The following is a 20,394-nucleotide window of genomic DNA, read 5'->3' as shown; positions in this document are numbered from 1 at the left end:
GCAATGGAGAGGGACCTACCATCATAACTAAGCAACCTGAGTACCAAAAAATTATTGGACAACGAGCCCACAAGATGCCTTGATGCTGAACAAGCTATATGGATGCAGTAAGCGTGTGTCATGAAACCAAGCAGGTCTACTGTACTGCATGTCCAAGTTGAAGAACATGTATATTCTTCTCCTCCTTTCTGTTTTCCTCCTGTAGAAAAATCTATTTCATTTATGGAACATTGCAACTTCGACAACCAGAGATTGTGTGGGATGAGTCGCTGCACCAAGAGTTTGGTAGGTGGATGGAAAAGAAGGAAGACTGTCATTGGGGGGCCCTATTCTGATTTCACCAACCTGGGGAAGACAGACGGTGAGATTTAATGCTGTAGTACAGCTCACACTTTCCCAACAGTTGACTCCTTCATGAAAATGCTGTTAATACAGACAGTAAACTGAACTTGTGCTGTAGGACCATTAGATACAAATATCAAAGTCATCAGACAATTGTTTAAAATGCTCACCCTACTTTACCCAGGTACTGGTTTCTTCATGCATGCCAGCACAGTGTCAGGCCAGGAGGGGGACACAGCCTGGTTGGAGAGCAGGGAGATGACTCCCAGCAGGAAGTGCAGTGTCCAGTGTCTGCAGTTCTACTACTACCACAGTGGTAACGAGTCAGACCAGCTCAACATCTGGATCAGAGAATACCGTGATGAGAGAGACTCTAAAGGAACTCTCCGCCTCATGGGACAGATCACAGGTTAGGATGATGAGAAGGTGAATAAACCACTTGGAAAATTAATTGCTAGAATTATTTGTTTCATCTCTAGTGTCTCTCTCTCTGAAGGTTCCCCAGGATCTCACTGGATGCCCTACCACGTGCCCCTGAATGGCACCAAAACCTTCCAGTTTGAGTTTGAGGTGCGTAAAGGAGCAGGACAGTCTACAGGCGGGTTTTCCATCGATGACATCAACCTGTCAGAAACCGAATGCCCCCATCACACCTGGCAGATTAAAGACTTTGAGAATCTTTTAACCACCAGTGACTTTAACACCGTTGTGTACAGCCCCAGATACTACTCCCCAGAAGGCTATGCCTACCAGATTGCCATTTATCTTTGTGAAATGTTGTTTGGAGTCAATGTGCGCTTAGTCTCAGGAAAGTATGATGACCAACTCCAGTGGCCTTGCCCCCATCGACAAGTGACGATTCAACTGCTGGACCAGAATCCCCACATCCAGCAACGCATGTCCAAGCAAATCAGCATTACCACTGAACCCTCACTTCAAGACGGTGAGAGAAATTCAAACATTCAATACGAGTGTGTACAAAACACAATCGATTATAGTAAGGCACAGCTCATTTCCAATATATTTTTCTTGCAATACCCAGCCTAATTTTGATCACATTTACAAACAAACCATTCAGAGACAATGGCAAACATAAATGGCCATGCTTATGAATCATATGACTGAATGCAAATTATTCTATATTATGAGTCAGCCCCCATCTCCTTGCATGTGTATGATGCTAGGTATTCCTCCATTTTGCAGACCATGATTTCTGGAACAATCCCCGTAAAGTCGGAACGCTAGAAAACAGGGGTGATGAGTCCTTCTACGTAAACCCTGCCATTGGCTACTTAAAGTTCCTAACCTTGACGCACCTGAAGCATAGGGAATTCCTCAAGGGAGGCAACATTTTCTTCCTCATCACCATTCAAGGTGAGCCATCAAATCCAGATGCAATTTATTTGTATGTTTATCAATGGCCAACATTCGATAACGTTTAATTTCATAAAGTTGAATCAGAGAAATTATTTACGTTTTTGTTCATAGTTTTTTCCTACACACCACTTATAATGCTGATCATATTTATTTTCTCCAGATATCTCCAGTCTGCGTTTTACCAACTCCCTGCCCTGTCCCAAATGGTTGCCACAGAACTTCACTTCAAACCCAAACAACCGTGATGAAGGCCCATGTGCCACAGAGTAAGAAAGATCAGATCTAGGCCTGATTAGCATAGATTTGATCAATTCCAATATGGTAAATATTGTATTTATTTTATTTTTTATTTAATCAGTATGCCCATGGTCATTATGTTATATAGATTCATTTAATTGTATTATGTTCTGTATTTATGGTAAACATCTTGCCCACATATTGTCAACCTAAATGCCATCCTGGGACAGATTGTAGTCTATTAACTATGATATGCCAGTATTGATAGCACAGTCCTCTTATCCTGCTTCAGTATGTGATAACATATCCAATGTTTATTGATAATCATAACTAACTGATTGAATTACTGATTGTAATTCTGTCCTAAAACACACACTCTGCATAATACTGGTTGTATGTTTTATGAGATTGAAAAAGCTACAAATTGGGTGATTTGTGTATTTCCCATGTGAAACTGATTTAAAAAATGTTATATATAAATTATATCCTAATATTTCTGGAATGTATCATGCTTCAAATAAAACCTATTTCTTAGCAACTCCCACCATTCTTGTACTAACGTGCGTCATTTATTACTAGTATTGATTTAGCTGTTGTTATTTTTTTTATTACGTTTTACTTGCAATGAGTGTGATATGTTGTTGCCTTACCTACCTTCATTAGTTGAATGGTCTGTGCTATGCAGAATCCTTGGGACGTCCCTACCCATTGAAGTTTAAATGTAAAATGGTTAAGCTGAGGGTTATGGTTAGGTAGGTGTTAAAGGCCGAACTCGGCTAGCCGAACCGAGTGTGCTCGCATTCTCCCTTAAAATACCTTCGCTTAAAAAACTACACAAAAGCGGCAATAGTACTGTTTTTCCATTTTGAGACGCCGTAGCCAGTTACACTTCCTCAAAATAGTTAGAATTAATCTAACATAACTCAAGAAATCTGTCATTAATTTTGACATTTTAACCGAAGAGATCTTAGTCGCGCAATTTTACACCTAAATAAGATGTTCGGTTCAGTATTTTTCAATGAAAAAATGTGCATGAAAACGAGTCGTCTCTAGTTGAATAACAACAAAGACTACATTGAAGAATAACTACTGTTGACCAATCACCGACGAAGGGGCGTAGACTTCGGCTCCGAACTTCGGCTTGCCTCCAGAAAAAATGTCGTGTGCCCGAACAGCCGAAAAAACCCTCACCGAAGTCCAAAACTAACAAGAACTTCTCAAAATGTCGTCATAATATATGCACGAACTCTACCGAACTGTTTCGCCTGGGTAGCAAGCGGTTTAGGGTTTACCTTAGTGAAGTTCCAAGGAATCTAGATAGCACTGACCAATTTGAGTTCGAAACAGGACACGCTGATTGGATAGTTCATGTACCTGCGCAGCCAGACTAAGGAAGAGTTCCATTAGTTACCACAGCCACAAAGTCAAAATTGGCTATATAAATGCATTAAAATAAAAATGAGCTTTTTAAGGTTAGGCATACGGTTAACAGGTTAAAATCACATTTTAAGATGATAAATTGTATAAATGGGCGGGGTTTATGACTTTGTGGCTGTGGTAACTAGTGACGACCCCTTAGGAAAACGAAAGAGACAACCAGCTAAAGGCGAGCGCGCGGCCATGTTGAATTGTCATTTTTTTAAAAGAAGAGACAAAAGAGAGACAAGTCGGTGGGTTTCACGAAACACAAACAGTATCATAATATATGGAAAATTTGCTTTAATTAAGTTAACGAGAGAAGACGTCCGATGAACATTAAGGTAAAATGTTGTATTTGTGTGAAGTAGCCGATAGTGCATGGGCGCTACTCGGCTGCCTAGGCTAGTACGTTATGTTTGAAGAAGGAGAGTCGACCAGTCAGCCTACGCGTAGTTAATGTAGCTAGCTAACCAAACGTGCTAGCTAGTTTATTTTTTTACTTTCTAGAATCTGTCGACTGTCTATCTAAATCGTCAGCCTCAACTCTAACTTGTGTCGTGAAGTAACTGTTAGCCTCAAAGTTGTCAGTCAAACTAACTCAGCCAAAATAACTTCGATTAACACGTCGTTGTCACAGCTAACAGTTAGCTAGCTAACGTTAGTTGACTAGCTAACTAACGTCACATCCCTAACTAGCTACGGTAGCTTAGCTAACCTGCTTTACCGGGCATTTAATGCCACTAGGTACTAGTTAGTTAGCCACGTAAAGTTTGCCTACCGTTAGTGTGGTCACACAACCAATCATCAGTTAGGTAGCTAACTAACGTTTGCTGGTAAACCCAAGTGTGGGTCTATGTTGGCTGCTGAAATTAATTGTCTCATGAGTACACTGATCACTTAGAACTAACGTAACGTTAACTAAACTATTTTGTTGAGCGCAGTCCTAACTAGCTAGCTAACGTAGTGTTTTGCTCGTAATTTATTATGTTTTTGATCTTGTTAAAATAGTTATCCTGCTTTGCTTTTTGCCCCAGATCACTGCACTTGGCAACTACCTAACTACACTTATTATTTAGACCATTTTTACCACGTAAACTAGCTAACTAAACACCTTGCTAATCTGTCCGGTTAGCTAGTTACACGTTAAAACCCAAATGCTCAAGTTTAACGTTAACGTGAACTAATCCAGAGTCTATCTGGAAATAAACATGTTCTACCTTTTTCAAGGACAGTCCTATTTAGTGGTTTCATTAATTTAGACTTAATCTCAATTTCCTTTAGTATTAGCTACAGTCAATAGTGGCACAGACACACGTTTTCATTTATGTGGTGCATTTGTCCTTATGATGTATTGTTGTTTTCAGGCAGGTAACCTGGAGTTGAATGCGAATGCGACTGAGGAGTGTATCAGCTCCACATCTACCACAGCAAAAGAGAACAACTGAAAGAGCACAACAGCAGAACACACATTTACATTGTGACTGTCCAAGTGAACAGCACAACGGGTTTGAACTATTTCCCTCAGTGTTTTGTATAAGTCATTTTTTGTTGTTGCCAAGAGCACATTTTTTGCTTCATACCAGACCAAGTTGAAAGACTCATAGGAATACTCCATGTGAATCAGAGGACCGTACAGGTCTGTTTGAATGTAAGACTAAAAGCACTTGAGAGACTCTAACAAAGAAACATACGACAAAGAAACATACGACCACTTCAGTCCGGGAAAACAGCTTAAAAGATCTTTCAACAGAGAAACAATATTAGAAACTTAACAGGTTGTTGAATACAGAGGGAAAAAAAGAGACTTCAGCTATTTTCACCAGGAATAAGACTACTTCAGGATAATTTACTTTAGATGTTTGAACTCTGTTGAATTCTGAAACACGTTCACATAGGTTTATGTTTTGAGCGGATATATGATCTATTTATTCATATAAATGCAAATTTCTCCCTTTTTGGGGAGCGTCGTCTTGTAAATATACAATTTTCATACGCCAGACTCTTCTTTTCAAGAGGTCTGTACGTATTAGTGTATACATAAATTCTTTAAATTAGAAATCCTGAAAACAAGGTTTTAGTTTATTTTTTGTGTGAACTAATTAACACGAGGACATTAGTTCCAAGAGTGGGAAAACAAGATCTAAGAAAACATTGAAGAAAGGAAAAAGAGTTTAGCTATACACTGTGAGTGACTAAGGAATTGGCAGACTGTGAAGGAAAAGCTCTCTAAGCCATGTCTACAGCACGAACGGAGAACCCAACATCCATCATGGGACTGAACAAGCCCAACGGGCAGTTTAGAGGACCGCTCAAGCCAGTTGGACTAACGTCAGGATCCCTGGCAACTGCCCCACAACCAGGTGTCCCCCAGAAGGGTGGTAACATTCCCCAGGGCAGTGGGGGCATCCGGTTTGGCGATGACTGGAAGAAGTGCCTGCAGCTTCCACAGAAAGACTGCCGATTTAGAACATCAGTAAGTCCTAGTGCCACATTCACAGTTTAATAAAGCAGACTCATTTAAGTCCACCAATCAATAATGACCCTAGCTTCAACCTTGACCGTCTACTCTTTCCCCAGGATGTGACATCGACCAAGGGGAATGAGTTTGAGGACTACTGCCTGAAGCGGGAGCTACTGATGGGGATCTTTGAGATGGGCTGGGAGAAACCGTCTCCTGTTCAGGTAACTTCCCTCTGCTTCTCTGTCCATGACTATCTTGGAACTTTGTTGATTGTTTGTGTTTGCTCATGTTTGTGGGACTGTGTCTATGTCTCACCATCCTGTGTGTCTGTCCCCAGGAGGAGAGCATCCCCATTGCTCTGTCAGGCAGGGACATCCTGGCCCGGGCTAAGAACGGCACCGGGAAAAGCGGAGCCTACCTCATTCCTCTCCTGGAGAGGATAGACCTGAAGAAGGACCACATACAGGGTGAGATCTGCACCAGCTGCTACTCAATGCCCTTTCACCACCATTCCATGTAGTCTCATTTGCTTGTTTTAATCAATTTTGGTACAAAGTCCATCTATGAAATCTATGCTTAATGTTTTATGATTAATTTGGCTTATTGTGACATAATCACTGGTGAATACCCCTATGTAGTTGCCTGAACAATTCACTAGATTGATGCACAAGTAAACACACATTCAGTGTATGGAGAGGACAGTACTACAGCCCAGTGCGCATGGTGGGACACGTAATCTCTGACATATGGACCGACCCACTATCACACACCTAACGCCCACACACACTGTGCTGTAATGGAGCTGGACCACAAGGGAACAGCATGCCACAGATTCATAATCTGTCTAGGCCACTTGAGTTGGATAAATTACATTCAGTTAAGCCAGTGCCTGAGCTCATCACCTGTCAGTGAAATTGAGATTTTTAATTTTCTCTAGTTATTGGTTATTTATTCCAAATGATTTGTGGATATTTTATTTTCTGTTGTCCCTCTTTCCCCAAACCCCTTTTTCTCTGCTCTATCCTTAATTTCTCTCTCCCCTTCCTCTCCTCTCTCCCTCTCTGCAGCCATGGTGATGGTTCCTACACGAGAGTTGGCCCTGCAGGTGAGCCAGATCAGCATCCAGGTGAGCAAGCACATGGGCGGGGTCAAGGTCATGGCCACCACGGGAGGCACCAACCTGAGGGATGACATCATGCGTCTGGACGAGACCGGTAACTACTACTACCACTCAGCCACGGGGGACGGGCAGTTGAAAGGGTTATAGTGGCTGTAGTGTAGTGGCATAACCAATGTGTGAAGAATTGCAGCTGATCGATCATAGCTCTACAGACATTATGGATATTGTTTGCTTGCGTGACTGACACTGAACTTTGTTACTTTAACTTTAAATCCAGTTTGGCTATCGATCAAGAGACTTGCCCGTGTGTTACACAACAGCACATTGTGTAATTCCTCATTATGTACCTTTTATGTACTGTACTTACTAGGGCTGTAATGATCGGTCCCCGATTCAAATGTTTAAGATACAATACATGACCAAAAGTATGTGGACACCTGCTCGTCAAACATCTAATTCCAAAATCATGGGCATTAATATGGAGTTGGACCCCCTTGGGGCAGTTAGCGTTCTCCTGGCATCCGCCAAACCCAGATTTGTCCGTCGGACTGCCAGATGGTGAAGCTTGTTTCATCACTCCAGAGAACGCGCTTCCACTGCTCCAGAGTCCAATGGCGGCGAGCTTTACACCACTCCAGCCGGCGCTTGGCATTGCGCATGGTGATCGTTAGCTTGTATGCGGCTGCTCGGCCATGGAAACCCATTTCATTAAGTTCCCGACGAACAGGTCTTGTGCTGACGTTGCTTCAAGGCAGATTGGAACTCCATAATGAGTGTTGCAACCGAGGATAGACGATTATTATGCGCTTCAGCACTCGGCGGTCCTGTTCTGTGAGCTTGTGTGGCCTACCACTTCGTGGCTGAGCCATTGTTGCTCCTAGATGTTTCCACTTCACAATAACAGCACTTACAGTTGACCGGGGCAGCTCTAGCAAAGCAGAAATTTGACGAACTGACTTGTTGGAAAGGTGGCATCCTATGACGGTGCCACATTGCAAGTCACTGAGCTCTTCAGTAAGGCCATTCTACTGTCAATATTTGTCTATGGAGATTGCAAGGCGGTGTGCTCAATTTTATACACCGGTCAGCAACGGCTGTGGCTGAAATAGCTGAATCCACTCATTTGAAGTGGTGTCTACATACTTTTGTATATATATGGTGTATGAGTTCTTTGGTCCGCTGTAACGATCGGTCCCTGATTCAAAAGTTTAAGATATGAGTGCATTGATCCGTGGGACCCCGATCCAAATGTAGCATGCATCGTCAGAAAATCGATTCAAACGTTACGAATCGCCGAATCACTTTTTTTGTTGTTGCTCAAATTACTTTCTACATTCCGAAAATACCTCATCTTTATTGACAATTGCGTCCTCTCCTTCAGTGTTGAGCTAAGCATGTAATTATGTTGACAGTCATTGATCTAGACGTCATTTTGCATGCCAAGCAACCCCAGTCAATATCAGTAGCCTAGTCACACTGCGCCCTGTGCGCAGCTTTGCACGCTGACCAACGATGGGTAGGTCTATTCCAGATCAGGCATATCTGCGCGTCACCTTCAGCATTCAAATGTTAGTAAAATGGCTTGTGCAATATTAGCCTTTTATTAGTTGAGTGACAACCAATGTAGTTTGCTAGGTTATTTTTATCAAAAGCTGATCGTGGCGTACATTAGATTTTATTTCTATTGTTCAGGTTTACTATCAGCAATAGTTTTGGTAGTCATTTTTAGATATAGGGTAAAGTTGATAATTTCATAACGAGGACCGAAATCACTTTTGCTAGCTGTACTACATGGTCAAAGCTAGAGAAGAAGACGAGCTCATTCCGAGTCCGTCAACTTCCAAACGGTCTAACCAGGGGTATTCAACTCTTACCCTACGAGGTCCAGAGCCTGCTGGTTTTCTGTTCTACCTGATCATTAATTGCACACACCTGGTATCGCAGGTCTAAATCAGTCCCTGATTAGAAGGAATAATGAAAAAATGCAGTGGAATTAAGTTTGAGGGGTCTAAACCATCCGATTTATGAGACGGGGGAGAAATCCAAAGTTGTGCTATATATTCATTGGCTATGTCATAGCAGATTTTTTAAAGTTAAATATTTATACATTACTAGCTCTAACACTTAATCTGCAAAAATGACATTAATTAGTGGGTGATGGTGATGTCCCTTATGCCCAGTTTTCCTTATGGCTCAAATCAGGTGCCTACATACACTGTAGACCTATACATAATTTACACACAGAAGTCCGCTCCAACAGATCCAGCTCAGAGAAGCCCAGCTCATGAGCTCCAGCTGCAGCAGATTTTAATTTAGAATGGAAAATGAATGTGTAATGCAACAAATGTTAGTGCATCGCATCGTTCCTCGAATCGCACTGACTCGTTTCAAACTAAAACGCATCGGAAACCATTTATCTAGATGCGTAACAAATAGTCTTAAAAGGGAAAGATGCACATTTTCACTCTTTTCTCCACCCCCCCTCTCAGTGCATGTGGTGATAGCCACACCAGGCAGGATCCTGGACCTGATAAAGAAGGGCGTGGCCAAAGTGGATAAAGTCCAGATGATGGTGATGGATGAGGTGAGCGTCGCTGGTTGTTTTATTAAAGCAGCATATGTTATGAAATATGCAAAGTATCCTTTTTGTGAAAGACTACGTAGTTGCTCATTTTGTTTTGCTACTGGAGTAATGGTGTAATAAGCCAAGTGAAAGTAGCCCCTCTTTGCCACTTGCTCTGTTTGAACATATCAGTTCATGTACTGAGGCTCTACTCAATTGGGTCATCAACGAATGTGTCCTGACACTCTCTCCCTCTCCAGGCAGACAAGCTGCTGTCTCAGGACTTTGTGGTCCTGATCGAAGACATCATCAGCTTCCTGGCTAAGGGTCGTCAGATCCTACTCTACTCTGCCACCTTCCCCATCAGTGTGCAGAAGTTCATGGTGAGAGGACTTGCCTTAGTGGTGGCTAGAGAGTGTGAGAACAGGGGGAGACCAAGGGGGTGGTTGGAGAGACAAAGTGGGAGATGTGCATGGAGGTTCAATGAGAGAAAGGAGTCTGAATAACATGTTGATGACAGAATTGTCTTTACTCTCTTCAATTGCTATCCGTTTCCCACTGTCCCTCTCTCCAGGCGAAGCACCTTTCAAAGCCGTATGAGATCAACCTGATGGATGAACTGACACTGAAGGGCATCACCCAGTACTATGCCTATGTCACTGAGAGGCAGAAAGTCCACTGCCTCAACACCCTCTTCTCCAGGGTGAGTCTGTCTCTAGAGCTGTGGAGGTAGTTTGTTGGGCTACATACAGTGCATTCGGAAAGTATTCAGACCCCTTTACCTTTTCCACATTTTGTTACCTTACAGCCTTATTCTAAAATTGATTTTTTTTTATCCTCATCAATCTACACACAATACCCCATAATGACAAAGTGAAAACTGGTTTTTAGATTTTTTTGCACAAAAAAAAACGTATTTACCTACGTATTCAGACCCTTTGCCATGAGACTCGAAATTGGGCTCAAGTGCATCCTGTTTCCATTGATCATCCTTGAGATGTTTCTACAACTTGATTGGCGTCCACCTGTGGTAAATTCAATTGATTGGACATTAATTGGAAAGACACACACACACCTGTCTATATAAGGTCCCACAGTTGACAGTGCCTGTCAGAGCAAAAACCAAGCCATGAGGTCGAAGGAATTGTCAGTCGAGCTCCGAGACAGGATTGTGTCAAGACACAGATCTGGGGAAGGGTACCAAAAAAGTTCTGCAGCATTGAAGGTCAAGAACAGTGGCCTCAATCATTCTTAAATGGAGAAGATTGAAACCACCAAGACTCTTCCTAGAGCTGGCCGCCCTGCCAAACTGAGCAATCGGGGGAGAAGGGCCTTGGTCAGGGAGGTGACCAAGAACCCGATGGTCACTCTGACAGAGCTCCAGAATTCCTCTGGAGATGGAGTTTGCCAAAAGGCACCTAAAGACTCTGGTCTGATGAAACCAAGATTGAACTATTTGGCCAGAATGCCAAGTGTCACGTCTGGAGGAAACCTGGCACCATCCCTACAGTGAAGTATGGTGGTGGCAGCATCATGCTGTGGGGATGTTTTTCAGCGGCAGGGACTGGGAGACTAGTCACGATCGGGGGAAAGATGAACGGAGCAAAGTACAGAGATCCTTGATGAAAACCTGCTCCAGAGTACTCAGGATTGCAGACTGGGTCGACGGTTCACCTTCCAACAGGACAACGACCCTGAGAACACAGCCAAGACAATGCAGGAGTGGCTTTGGGACAAGTCTCTGAATGTCCTTGAGTGGCCCAGCCAGACCCCGAACTTGAACCCGATCTAACATCTTTGGAGTGACCTGAAAATAGCTGTGCAGTGACGCTCCCCGTCCAACCTGACAGAGCTTCAGAGGATCTGCAGAGAAATGGGAGAAACTCCCCAAATACAGGTGTGCCAAGCTTGTAGCGTCATACCCAAGAAAACTTGAGGTTGTAATCGCTGCCAAAGGTGCTTCAACAAAGTACTAAGTAAAGGGTCTGAATACTTATATAAATGTGGTATGTCTTTTTATTTAATTTTTTACATATCAATTTGCTAACATTTCTAAAAACCCTGTTTTTGCTTTGTCATTATGGGGTATTGTGTGTAGATTGAGGGGGGGGGGGGGACAATTTAATACATTTTAGAATAAGGCTGTAACATAACAATGTGGAAAAAGTCAAGTGGTCTGAATACTTTCCAAATGCACTGTACCTGTTTGATGAGTAACCTTGAAGGAGCCTTGAAGACTTGTTAGCTCCCAGAGATATCACCTCATGTTTTGCTAGATGGACTAACTCTTGAGGTGGGTTGGCAACCTGTGTTCCATAACTGGTCCATTACCTACGCAGTCAGAAAAGCTAAACCTCTTTCAGTCGTAGAGATATTGGCTAATGGGAGAGCAGGAAGCCATGTTTCCTTCATCTGGGTCATCCATTCATTCATAATGAGTACGTTGTCTCATCGATGTGTCTTTTGTTCTCCAACAGCTCCAGATCAACCAGTCCATCATCTTCTGTAACTCAACCCAGAGGGTTGAGCTGCTGGCCAAGAAGATCACCCAGCTGGGCTACTCCTGCTTCTACATCCACGCCAAGATGATGCAGGTCAGCTCAGCCACTTTAGATTTAGACAGCATGGAATACCTTCTCATTAGACATTGTGTAGATCTCACTGTAGTCATGTTTTGCTAACCCTTGCACTGGTTTTGCCTTTGAAACAGGAGTACAGAAACCGTGTGTTCCATGACTTCAGAAACGGACTCTGCAGGAACTTGGTCTGCACAGGTAACATATTTTACTCTTGAGTTGGTCCTCTGTAGCTCAGCTGGTAGAGCACAGCGCTTGTAACGCCAGGGTAGTGGGTTCGATCCCCGGGACCACCCATACACAAAAAAATTTTATGCACGCATGACTTTAAGTCGCTTTGGATAAAAGCGTCTGTTAAATGGCATATTATATTATATTGAATGATTGCTTGGTTGATTGTTAATTATAACCGATACACTGATTTGTTAAATTATTCTCTTGCCTCTCTGCTTAGATCTGTTCACCAGGGGAATTGACATCCAAGCGGTGAACGTAGTGATCAACTTTGACTTCCCCAAGAACGCTGAGACGTACCTGCATCGCATCGGCAGATCAGGTGAGACCATTCACTTTATTTTCATCATGCTGTCCAATCAGATCTACTCAAGCATCATGTCCTTCTCCAGCTGCCATCTGCTTTTCTCCTGGTTAAATAAAGTGTTGAAAATACAAGCCTGTTGCCTATTTTAACACCTCTCCTTCTCCAGGGCGGTTTGGTCACCTGGGTCTGGCCATCAACCTGATCACCTCTGAGGACCGCTTCAACCTGAAGTCCATCGAGGACCAGCTGGTGACCGACATTAAGCCCATCCCCGGCAGCATCGACAAGGGCCTGTACGTGGCAGAGTTCCACTCTGCCGACCCAGACGCCGAAGACGAGATCAGAGGCAAGGACGGCGAGTTAAGCGCAGCATAAACGGTGAGGTTTTGACCACGTATGCAGAGATGGGGTCTCCCACTACTCATCGAAAGGACTGGATAGTTATTTCACTTTTGTTTATTTCACCAGTTGAGTCCTTTTGACTCCTTGCTGGTCAGTGGTCATAAAACAAAGGAATTTGGGGCATTAGGGCCTGAACTGAGAAACTGTTCGCTCATGTTCAGCCTAGCTCTTGATAAAAGGTCCTTGGTGGATAGGATTGTTGAATAGGCTTTGCTGCTGATTTTGCAATTTGATTACATTGGTTCTTAACTGGAGCCTTCTCTTTTCCAGGAGAACAAGAGGCGTCTGGCATTCGTCACACCATCCCCTGCTGCTCACAGACATTCAGATTAGTTTCTGACTGAATATTTTTAAAAATCTACAGGATGCATCTCAGTTTTTTTATTTTGTTTTATTTGGGGGGAAACGTTTACAGCAGTGGTCAGTTTGTTTGGCACAGTTTACAGCCATTTTTAACCAACATGATATGTACCCAACCTGCCAACAATTTTCTGTACTGTCAGTGTATCACTGTAGTGGCTTCTTATACGGTCACATTTAATCATTCCCTGTTGAAAAGGCCCTCGCTTGTCAGGTTCACTTCCTGTAGACTTATTTCTGAGCAGATGACTGTCGAGGAAACCAAACCAAAGCTGAACATGTTGATAGGAGAATATGGATTTACTCAAAAAACCAAAAGAACCCTCTCTGCTTTGACAGCTGTCTGGGGAAAGCTATCCTGGTGCTATACGGTGGGGCCTAGAATGAAATACTAGTGTTCGTGCTAATGTGACTTTACAGTCATACATGAAAGGCACTTCTATTAATAATTTGTTTTGTCGCAGACGCACACAGATGAGTCCAATGATGAGTGTTGATTAGTTTACTTGTTGTTTATTTGTTTAGTATTTTACAGCCTCCTTAGTCGGCTATAGCACCAGACAGACCCATAACTCTTTGGGCAACATATCCCTTAGACAAGGAGATGATGGCAATAGAACCTGACATGGAGAAGAGCCTGTATCAACAGGGCATACATTTTATTTAGATACGCTGACTTACCGACCCCCTCTAAACAAATTAGACATGCTGAAGCCAGTCATCTTATTCTATCGCTCTGACTCTTCTGTTGATCTCTCACACTCTTCCTCTCGTTAACTCAGTTGTGTGCCTTAATCTAAACTCCGCTCACGGCTCATACTGTAGATCTGAAAGGATCTGTCTGTGTGAACCAGAGCTCCAGAAAGTAAGTTGTAAGTTCTGTTCCGAAAAGAACTTATCTGGTAATGTGTTCTTTAGCTCTCACCTCAAGTCGGTGCTTGTTTTGTCTCAACTTCCCAAAAGTCCTCTCAGTGATCTAAGGTCAATTTTGCATCCCTTCTCCTAGTGGTTAATATTAGGATTTGGGGATGGAAACCTGACCCTAGATCAATCCGTAGCTTTCCAGAGAGACCAGGGAGCAGGAATGGTCACACAGGGTGGGGGACCCTAATCTCTGTAACACAGGAAGTGACAATACTGGCAATTGTCGTTGAGGAATCACCGCATTTCATGGTCATATTTTCTCAGTTGTTATGCAATGTATTTTTCCTCTTTCTTACAGCTATATTGGGTAGTCTGACAGAGGAATGGTTTTGTGTTGAGGGAAGATTGTAGCAGTACTCTCATTGGTCAAAGTACAGGGTTCTACTTTAAAATGATAAAATATTGCCAAATACAATCTTGTCTTATAGCGACAACCCTAACAGATCCTACAATCTTCAACATTTCAGAGATGTAGCAGATGGCTGGCCTCCGCATTGAGTCTAGCACCAGCAGAACACAACAGAGACCATTGTAATGCATGTACGCCCTTATTTAAACAGCCTACAATACTGAGCACTGTTTGTTTCCCCACGTCTGGCTCTGGAGTATCCCTGTAAATGCTGGAGTTTATTTATAACTGATTCCATTGTCAATTATCCTCAATTGAGGCACTTGAACACTGAAATGGGACTTTTGATTTGAGCATTGTCAAGTGTTTGTGTTAAACGTTATTAATGGGTTAATCTCGCACACCAGCCGTCCACAGCTTGGGACAAGGCTATAAAATGGGAAAGTGAAGCAGCATTTGCCAGGGGTACTCCAGTGCCGATATAAGAAGACTATGGTAAACTTGTTTTTGACTTTTTATTTCTATCCAACTCGTTTGAGTAATGCTCCTTTTGTAGTTGTCTTGTGTTGGCAGAGGTCACCTACTGAGCTGAGCTGTAAAGTGGTAGGAGGATGGCTAAGCAAAGTTTATTCTCGTGCCAATTGTGTCAATGCCAGCACCTCTGAAGGAATGAAATAAAGTCCTGCTGATTCTCCATCCCTGTGTCTTAGTAAGTTTTCGTGTGTGTATTGGTTCATCACACGTTGTGCATTTTTATGTGCATGTATTAGTGACGAGTTACAAATTATATCAGTGGTCAGCTAACATTGTGGGAGGTATGCATAACCTGCTATAACCTATTTGCCATAGGCCTGTCTTGAAACTAGGTATATGTATACATTTCATTTGCTAGGTCAGAGGTGTGGTGTTAATGATCAATCGGGAAAACGTTCAAGATACCATAATATACGTTCTACATATAGGAAGACGAGCACTGTGTGCATAGAAAGATTACCCTTGGAATGTCTTTCCTCGTTGGAATGAATTAAGGAACCGATTGGAAGGCGCAAAATAAGCCTATTAATGTGACATTCAGGTGCTAGTCGGAAGTAGAAAACTCGGAAATGTTGGACTTGCTAACTGGTTGTAGTTATACACGTGTCAGATTCAACCCATAACTCAGTGGTCAAACTAGATAGCAGCTCGGTAATTTATGAATTCCGACTAGCACATGAACCCGGCACAACACGCAATATTTAGGGAGTTCGTAATAGTTGGATGTGCTGGCCAATGGTAGTGGAGTTTGTAGGTACAGTACCCAATCCACGGGTTTATAGGGGACGGTGGGCGGGTCTAAACGTGCACCGGAAGGTTGTCGTTGAACTTTGCCGGTGTGTAGCTAGAATTAACGCCGGACACGCACTAACAGTTAACGTGAGTAGCTCGCTAACACATTTTAATGATAGTTGCATGAAACGGACAACTGTAAAAACGATGTCTTTATTACATGGAGCTGATGATGTTACAGTTTTGTCTGCATGTACAGCGCAGCAATTGTGATCGCTAGCATCATTAGCAAACTAACGGTTAGCGCAGTCAGTGACCGTCAGTCAAGTCAACCAGGTCTCAGAGCATTTCGTTTTATTCTGTTCGTAAATCCGAGACACTCCGTTAAGTATGATACAGTATCTAACTGTTTGGTATGGTTACATAAGACAGATGGTTACTTAAAGCCAAAACGAAAGGTGATTGTGGTTGGTATGGGTGGATGGGTGGGCATATGCTATCTAGCTACATGTGTAGCTTAAATACCCTTTGGCCTTTACCTAGCTGTGCTACTCTTTGACCCAGTTAATGCATAGAGTTGGATAACTAGCCACTAGCTAGTAACTATTTACATAACATAAGGAGGCTTTCCTTTCGTTGTGTCTCAAGTATCTCACCCCTTCTCTTTTTCTGTCTCTCTCTCTCTCATCCTTTTTCAGCATGGGCAGTGTGTTGGCTGCCAGCTCCCCCCCTCCGCCCCCTGCCCCAGGCAGTGTTAGTGTCCAGGGGGCCCCTGGGTTGGTGTCAGTCCCCCCAGGGTTCTCCATGCCCTCCGTCTCTCCCGTTCCTGCCCCCGGTCAGCCAGCAGGTGAGACAGGGAGCCCCATCCCCAACCCTGGTACCTATGAAGAGTGTCATCGCAAGTGCAAAGGTAAGGATCATACACAGTCATGTCATGATGAGTTATGCGGTACATCATCAGAGTTGTACAGGTGCATCCTTCCTGTTCGAATATGCTGGGCAGTGACAGGGCAGATTTGATGCGCTATTATTTATTTGAGAGGTGTGTTTTTCCTCAGTATTTTTTTCTGGCCCATATTTTAGATTGGGTTAAAAGTAGATGATGTTTGCATTGAACAGTTTCTGTTCTAACTATAGACTTGGACAACTTTAGTGCCCAAAAGCCAGTTTTAGCATGGGCAGCACCATTGAGGACTTTCACCATTTTGAAACAGTCAACTGGGTGGGACTTGCTATGGGTTAAGGAAGGATCACGTAATTCCTTCCAGGTCATCAGGAGGGATCAGCCAATGAATTATACTTGTGAGCAAACATTCCATTACTGCAGGTGTCAGTAAATCGCCAACCTTGCCTTTATACCTGTTCAAACAACTCACTCCATGTGGCAGATTGCACCCTTTCAGTTTGTTTACCAACTCAGAATTGGGCGGCAGGTAGCTTAGTGGGTAAGAGCGTTGTGCCAGTAACCGAAAGGTCGCTGGTTCTAATCCCAGAGCCGACTAGGTGAAAAATCTGTCGATGTGCCCTTGAGCAAGGCACTTAACCCTAATTGCTCCTGTAAGTCGCTCTGGATAAGAGCGTCTGCTAAATGACTAAAAATGTAAAAAAAATGTAAAGAATTAGTAGAAGATGAAAATTCACTACAACAAAATGGAGATGGCCTCAATGGTGCCGCCCTTGCTCTCATAGACGCCAAAGTGGGACAGATATAAAGTTGTGTCCTCTAACTATCTATGATTCTAACGCCATTTCAGAGGTGTTCCCCATCCAGATGGAAGGAGTGCGACTGGTGGTCAACAAGGGCCTGAGCAATCACTTCCAGGTCAGTTGTGGAGCTAGAGGAATATATTTTAGATGCAGCCACAGGCAGTAAGTTAAAGCCAGCGTTATAGTCTGCATTCTGTGCGAGCTATTATACAATGAAAAGGAACTATCTGACCCTCAAGGCTGTAAAGCTCAAGGTGGTGATTGTCCTATTTCATATGGATCAGAATACTATATTGTTTTCCACTTTATTGGATGTCTGCTGTATCTGTTCTACAGGTCAGTCATACAGTCACTCTCAGCACCTTGGCTGAATCTGGCTACCGGTTCGGTGCCACCTACGTGGGCACTCAACAGACAGGACCTGCTGAGGTAAGTTAACTATCACTTGTCTGGTCTGGAAAACATCCCTCAGCCACTTTATCCTAATATTATTATACTCTAATAATATTGTTGTATGTGTTGAAACCCTCCCCAGTCCTTCCCAGTCATGGTGGGAGACATGGACAACACTGGTAGTCTGAATGCCCAGGTTATCCACCAGCTCACCAGCGCTGTGCGCTCCAAAATAGCCATCCAGGTACGTCACCGTGAAGAGCGGGGAAGGCCACACCAGGATCAGAAAGTTTATGTATATTGACTTACTGTTTATTAATCTGTGTGTTATTTCAACAGACTCAGCAGCACAAGTTTGTGAACTGGCAGTGTGACATGGAGTACCGTGGCGACAACTTCACCTCTGCTGTTACCCTGGGCAACCCAGACGTCCTCCTCGGCTCTGGTAGGATTGTTTTCTCATCAAAGACTTCACTGGTGGTCCATGATGCTGCAAAACGACCCATCTCTCCTACAAGCACATTTGGGTGGAAGCTTCATCACTTACAGCAATAATGCTCTCGTTACCCAGGCATTTTGATCACACGTTATGATGGCCTCTGTAAACAGTGAACAGGCTGGTTATTATTTAGACATTAGTCATTTTATTCTTGTGCTCTACTGTAACATCTATGATGGTGATGAAGATGTTGCTGTCCCTCAGGTATTATTGTGGCTCACTATCTCCAGTCGATCAGTCCAGCCCTGGCGTTGGGAGGAGAGCTGGTCTACCACCGGAGGCCTGGGGAGGAGGGAGCAGTCACCTCCCTAATGGGCAGATACACAGGTGAGACCCACTCTGGCCCACACCGCCTCAACCTCACCCTCTGTTAGAGCCAGGAGTTTTTTACTGGTCAGGTCACAGATTAATATTCTTGTTTTTCCTCCAGGCAATAATTATGTTGCCACGTTGACTCTAGGAGGCGCTGGTGCTCATGCAACGTACTACCACAGAGCCAATGACCAGGTACCCAAACAAAGCCATCCTATCACCTCTACCTTGCCCCCAGTCTAGACCACAAAACTCCTCTAGCTTTAATGTGGATCACTGTGCAAAATAGTTTGGGAATCCACTGGTAGCCTACCATCTCTAGAGCAGACCATAACTATAGGCACAGTACCATCTCTCTCCAATGAGTTGAGCGCTTAGTGGAATATCTGGGACCATGCTAATGGACCACTCCTTTTCTGACAGGGAGGTGTTAGCCCACTGAAATACTTGAGGCGATGTAGCACCACAGTGCTAGGTCTGTTTTTGTGAGACCATCTTGTTGTCCTTCTACCAACTCAGCTGCAGCTGGGGGTGGAGTTTGAGGGCAGCATGCGGACGCAGGAGACCGCAGTATCGTTTGGTTACCAGCTGGACCTCCCTAAAGCCAACCTGCTTTTTAAAGGTAAGCCACTGTCGGTTCCTCTACAACACAGCTATTCATTCAGCCCTCAAGGGTTAATTGAGTAAATTGATCCATTGTCATTGATTGGCAAGAGTTCATCCACCTGTTGTCCCAGGTCTGAATCATTTCCTGATCAGTCCCTCCCGTTTCCCCTCCTCTGTCTGTCCAGGTTCAGTAGACAGTAACTGGGTGGTGGGGGCGGTCCTGGAGAAGAAGCTGCTGCCCCTGCCCCTCTCCCTGGCCCTGGGAGCCTTCCTCAACCAAAAGAAGAACAAGTTCCAGTGTGGCTTCAGCGTCACCGTTGGCTAGACCGCCACATACCACCTCCAACACACTGGGCCACGCTTGGACCAGCAGACACACACATGGACCTGGGCTTGTCATGTATGTATCTACTGGATTCAGAGACTCTCCTATACTGTGAATTGTGGGGCAAAGAGTGAGCGAGGGGGCTACTCTATACCAAGGAGCCAGGCCTACATATTGTAGTACATGTCTTTCCTTATGGTATATATGTGATACCCAAAGAATAGAGAGCATCATGTGATGCAGTCCAACGTATCGTCGCTGTCTGATGAACCTCATCTCAATTTTTGCCAGTGTAAAAAAAAATGAAGTAAACTTTTCAGGAAATGAAAGCGAAAAAACTGCTGTATTTTACCATTAAAGAACATACAATTACCAAACTTCAGAAGCATTTTGAATACATTTTCTTGGTCCTAGAGTCATGAAATGTTCAGAGTACATTGAGTGGAGTTACTGCTTTCAATACATGTAACAAAAATGAAATTGGCAGAAATGGAGTTGGGGTTTTCACCAGACCGTGACAATATGATTATGAAATGTATTTAGAATCAGAAATAAACAACTTTTGTATCTTTGGCTTTTGACGTTGTTAAAGACCATTAAGGAAAAATTGTGCAT

General features: G+C 43.5%; 3 protein-coding genes across 5 annotated transcripts; all 3 read left to right on the top strand.

Moving 5' to 3' along the window:
- Window positions 1-306: 306 nt before the first annotated feature.
- Window positions 307-2,617, top strand: LOC311122159 (meprin A subunit beta-like). The gene is made up of 2 exons (XM_084158039.1): window positions 307-751; window positions 839-2,617. Exons 1-2 carry the CDS (start codon window positions 505-507, stop codon window positions 1,387-1,389), a joined length of 798 nt encoding a protein of 265 aa, XP_084014165.1. The 5' UTR covers window positions 307-504; the 3' UTR covers window positions 1,390-2,617.
- Window positions 2,618-3,534: 917 nt separating this feature from the next.
- Window positions 3,535-15,367, top strand: LOC311121939 (putative ATP-dependent RNA helicase ddx6). Of its 2 annotated transcripts, none has more exons than XM_084158017.1 (13): window positions 3,535-3,716; window positions 4,740-5,848; window positions 5,953-6,057; window positions 6,174-6,303; window positions 6,904-7,050; window positions 9,446-9,540; window positions 9,780-9,902; window positions 10,094-10,222; window positions 11,997-12,113; window positions 12,230-12,293; window positions 12,550-12,651; window positions 12,803-13,014; window positions 13,309-15,367. In XM_084158017.1, exons 2-12 carry the CDS (start codon window positions 5,609-5,611, stop codon window positions 13,009-13,011), a joined length of 1,461 nt encoding a protein of 486 aa, XP_084014143.1. In that variant the 5' UTR covers window positions 3,535-3,716; window positions 4,740-5,608; the 3' UTR covers window positions 13,012-13,014; window positions 13,309-15,367. The 2 variants fall into 2 exon arrangements, with proteins under 2 accessions (XP_084014143.1, XP_084014144.1); XM_084158018.1 differs by having other exon boundaries at window positions 3,550-3,626.
- Window positions 15,291-20,351, top strand: LOC311122112 (mitochondrial import receptor subunit TOM40 homolog). 2 transcript variants are annotated; one of them, XM_084158034.1, is made up of 10 exons: window positions 15,291-15,380; window positions 16,636-16,847; window positions 17,692-17,759; window positions 17,981-18,073; window positions 18,180-18,281; window positions 18,377-18,482; window positions 18,741-18,863; window positions 18,967-19,043; window positions 19,368-19,470; window positions 19,640-20,351. In XM_084158034.1, the coding sequence occupies exons 2-10, from the start codon at window positions 16,637-16,639 to the stop codon at window positions 19,777-19,779; spliced, it is 1,023 nt and encodes a 340-aa protein (XP_084014160.1). In that variant the 5' UTR covers window positions 15,291-15,380; window position 16,636; the 3' UTR covers window positions 19,780-20,351. The 2 variants fall into 2 exon arrangements, with proteins under 2 accessions (XP_084014160.1, XP_084014159.1); XM_084158033.1 differs by lacking the exon at window positions 15,291-15,380 and adding an exon at window positions 15,996-16,084.
- The last annotated feature ends 43 nt before the right edge of the window (window positions 20,352-20,394 follow it).

Source organism: Coregonus lavaretus (genome assembly GCF_964263955.1).
Source record: "Coregonus lavaretus genome assembly, chromosome: 3".
NCBI classification, from domain to species: domain Eukaryota; kingdom Metazoa; phylum Chordata; class Actinopteri; order Salmoniformes; family Salmonidae; genus Coregonus; species Coregonus lavaretus.
This window is presented reverse-complemented; position numbering and strand designations above follow the sequence as displayed.

Excerpts from the sequence above, each read along its gene's own strand:
- LOC311122159 (XM_084158039.1), top strand. The coding sequence starts at position 505 with ATGCTCACCCTACTTTACCCAGGTACTGGTTTCTTCATGCATGCCAGC. Across the intron at positions 752-838 it reads CCTCATGGGACAGATCACAG|GTTCCCCAGGATCTCACTGG; the intron begins GTTAGGATGATG and ends CTCTCTCTGAAG.
- LOC311121939 (XM_084158017.1), top strand. The coding sequence starts at position 5,609 with ATGTCTACAGCACGAACGGAGAACCCAACATCCATCATGGGACTGAAC. Across the intron at positions 9,541-9,779 it reads AGATGATGGTGATGGATGAG|GCAGACAAGCTGCTGTCTCA; the intron begins GTGAGCGTCGCT and ends CTCCCTCTCCAG. Across the intron at positions 12,114-12,229 it reads TCCACGCCAAGATGATGCAG|GAGTACAGAAACCGTGTGTT; the intron begins GTCAGCTCAGCC and ends CCTTTGAAACAG.
- LOC311122112 (XM_084158034.1), top strand. The coding sequence starts at position 16,637 with ATGGGCAGTGTGTTGGCTGCCAGCTCCCCCCCTCCGCCCCCTGCCCCA. Across the intron at positions 16,848-17,691 it reads GTGTCATCGCAAGTGCAAAG|AGGTGTTCCCCATCCAGATG; the intron begins GTAAGGATCATA and ends ACGCCATTTCAG. Across the intron at positions 18,483-18,740 it reads AGACGTCCTCCTCGGCTCTG|GTATTATTGTGGCTCACTAT; the intron begins GTAGGATTGTTT and ends GCTGTCCCTCAG.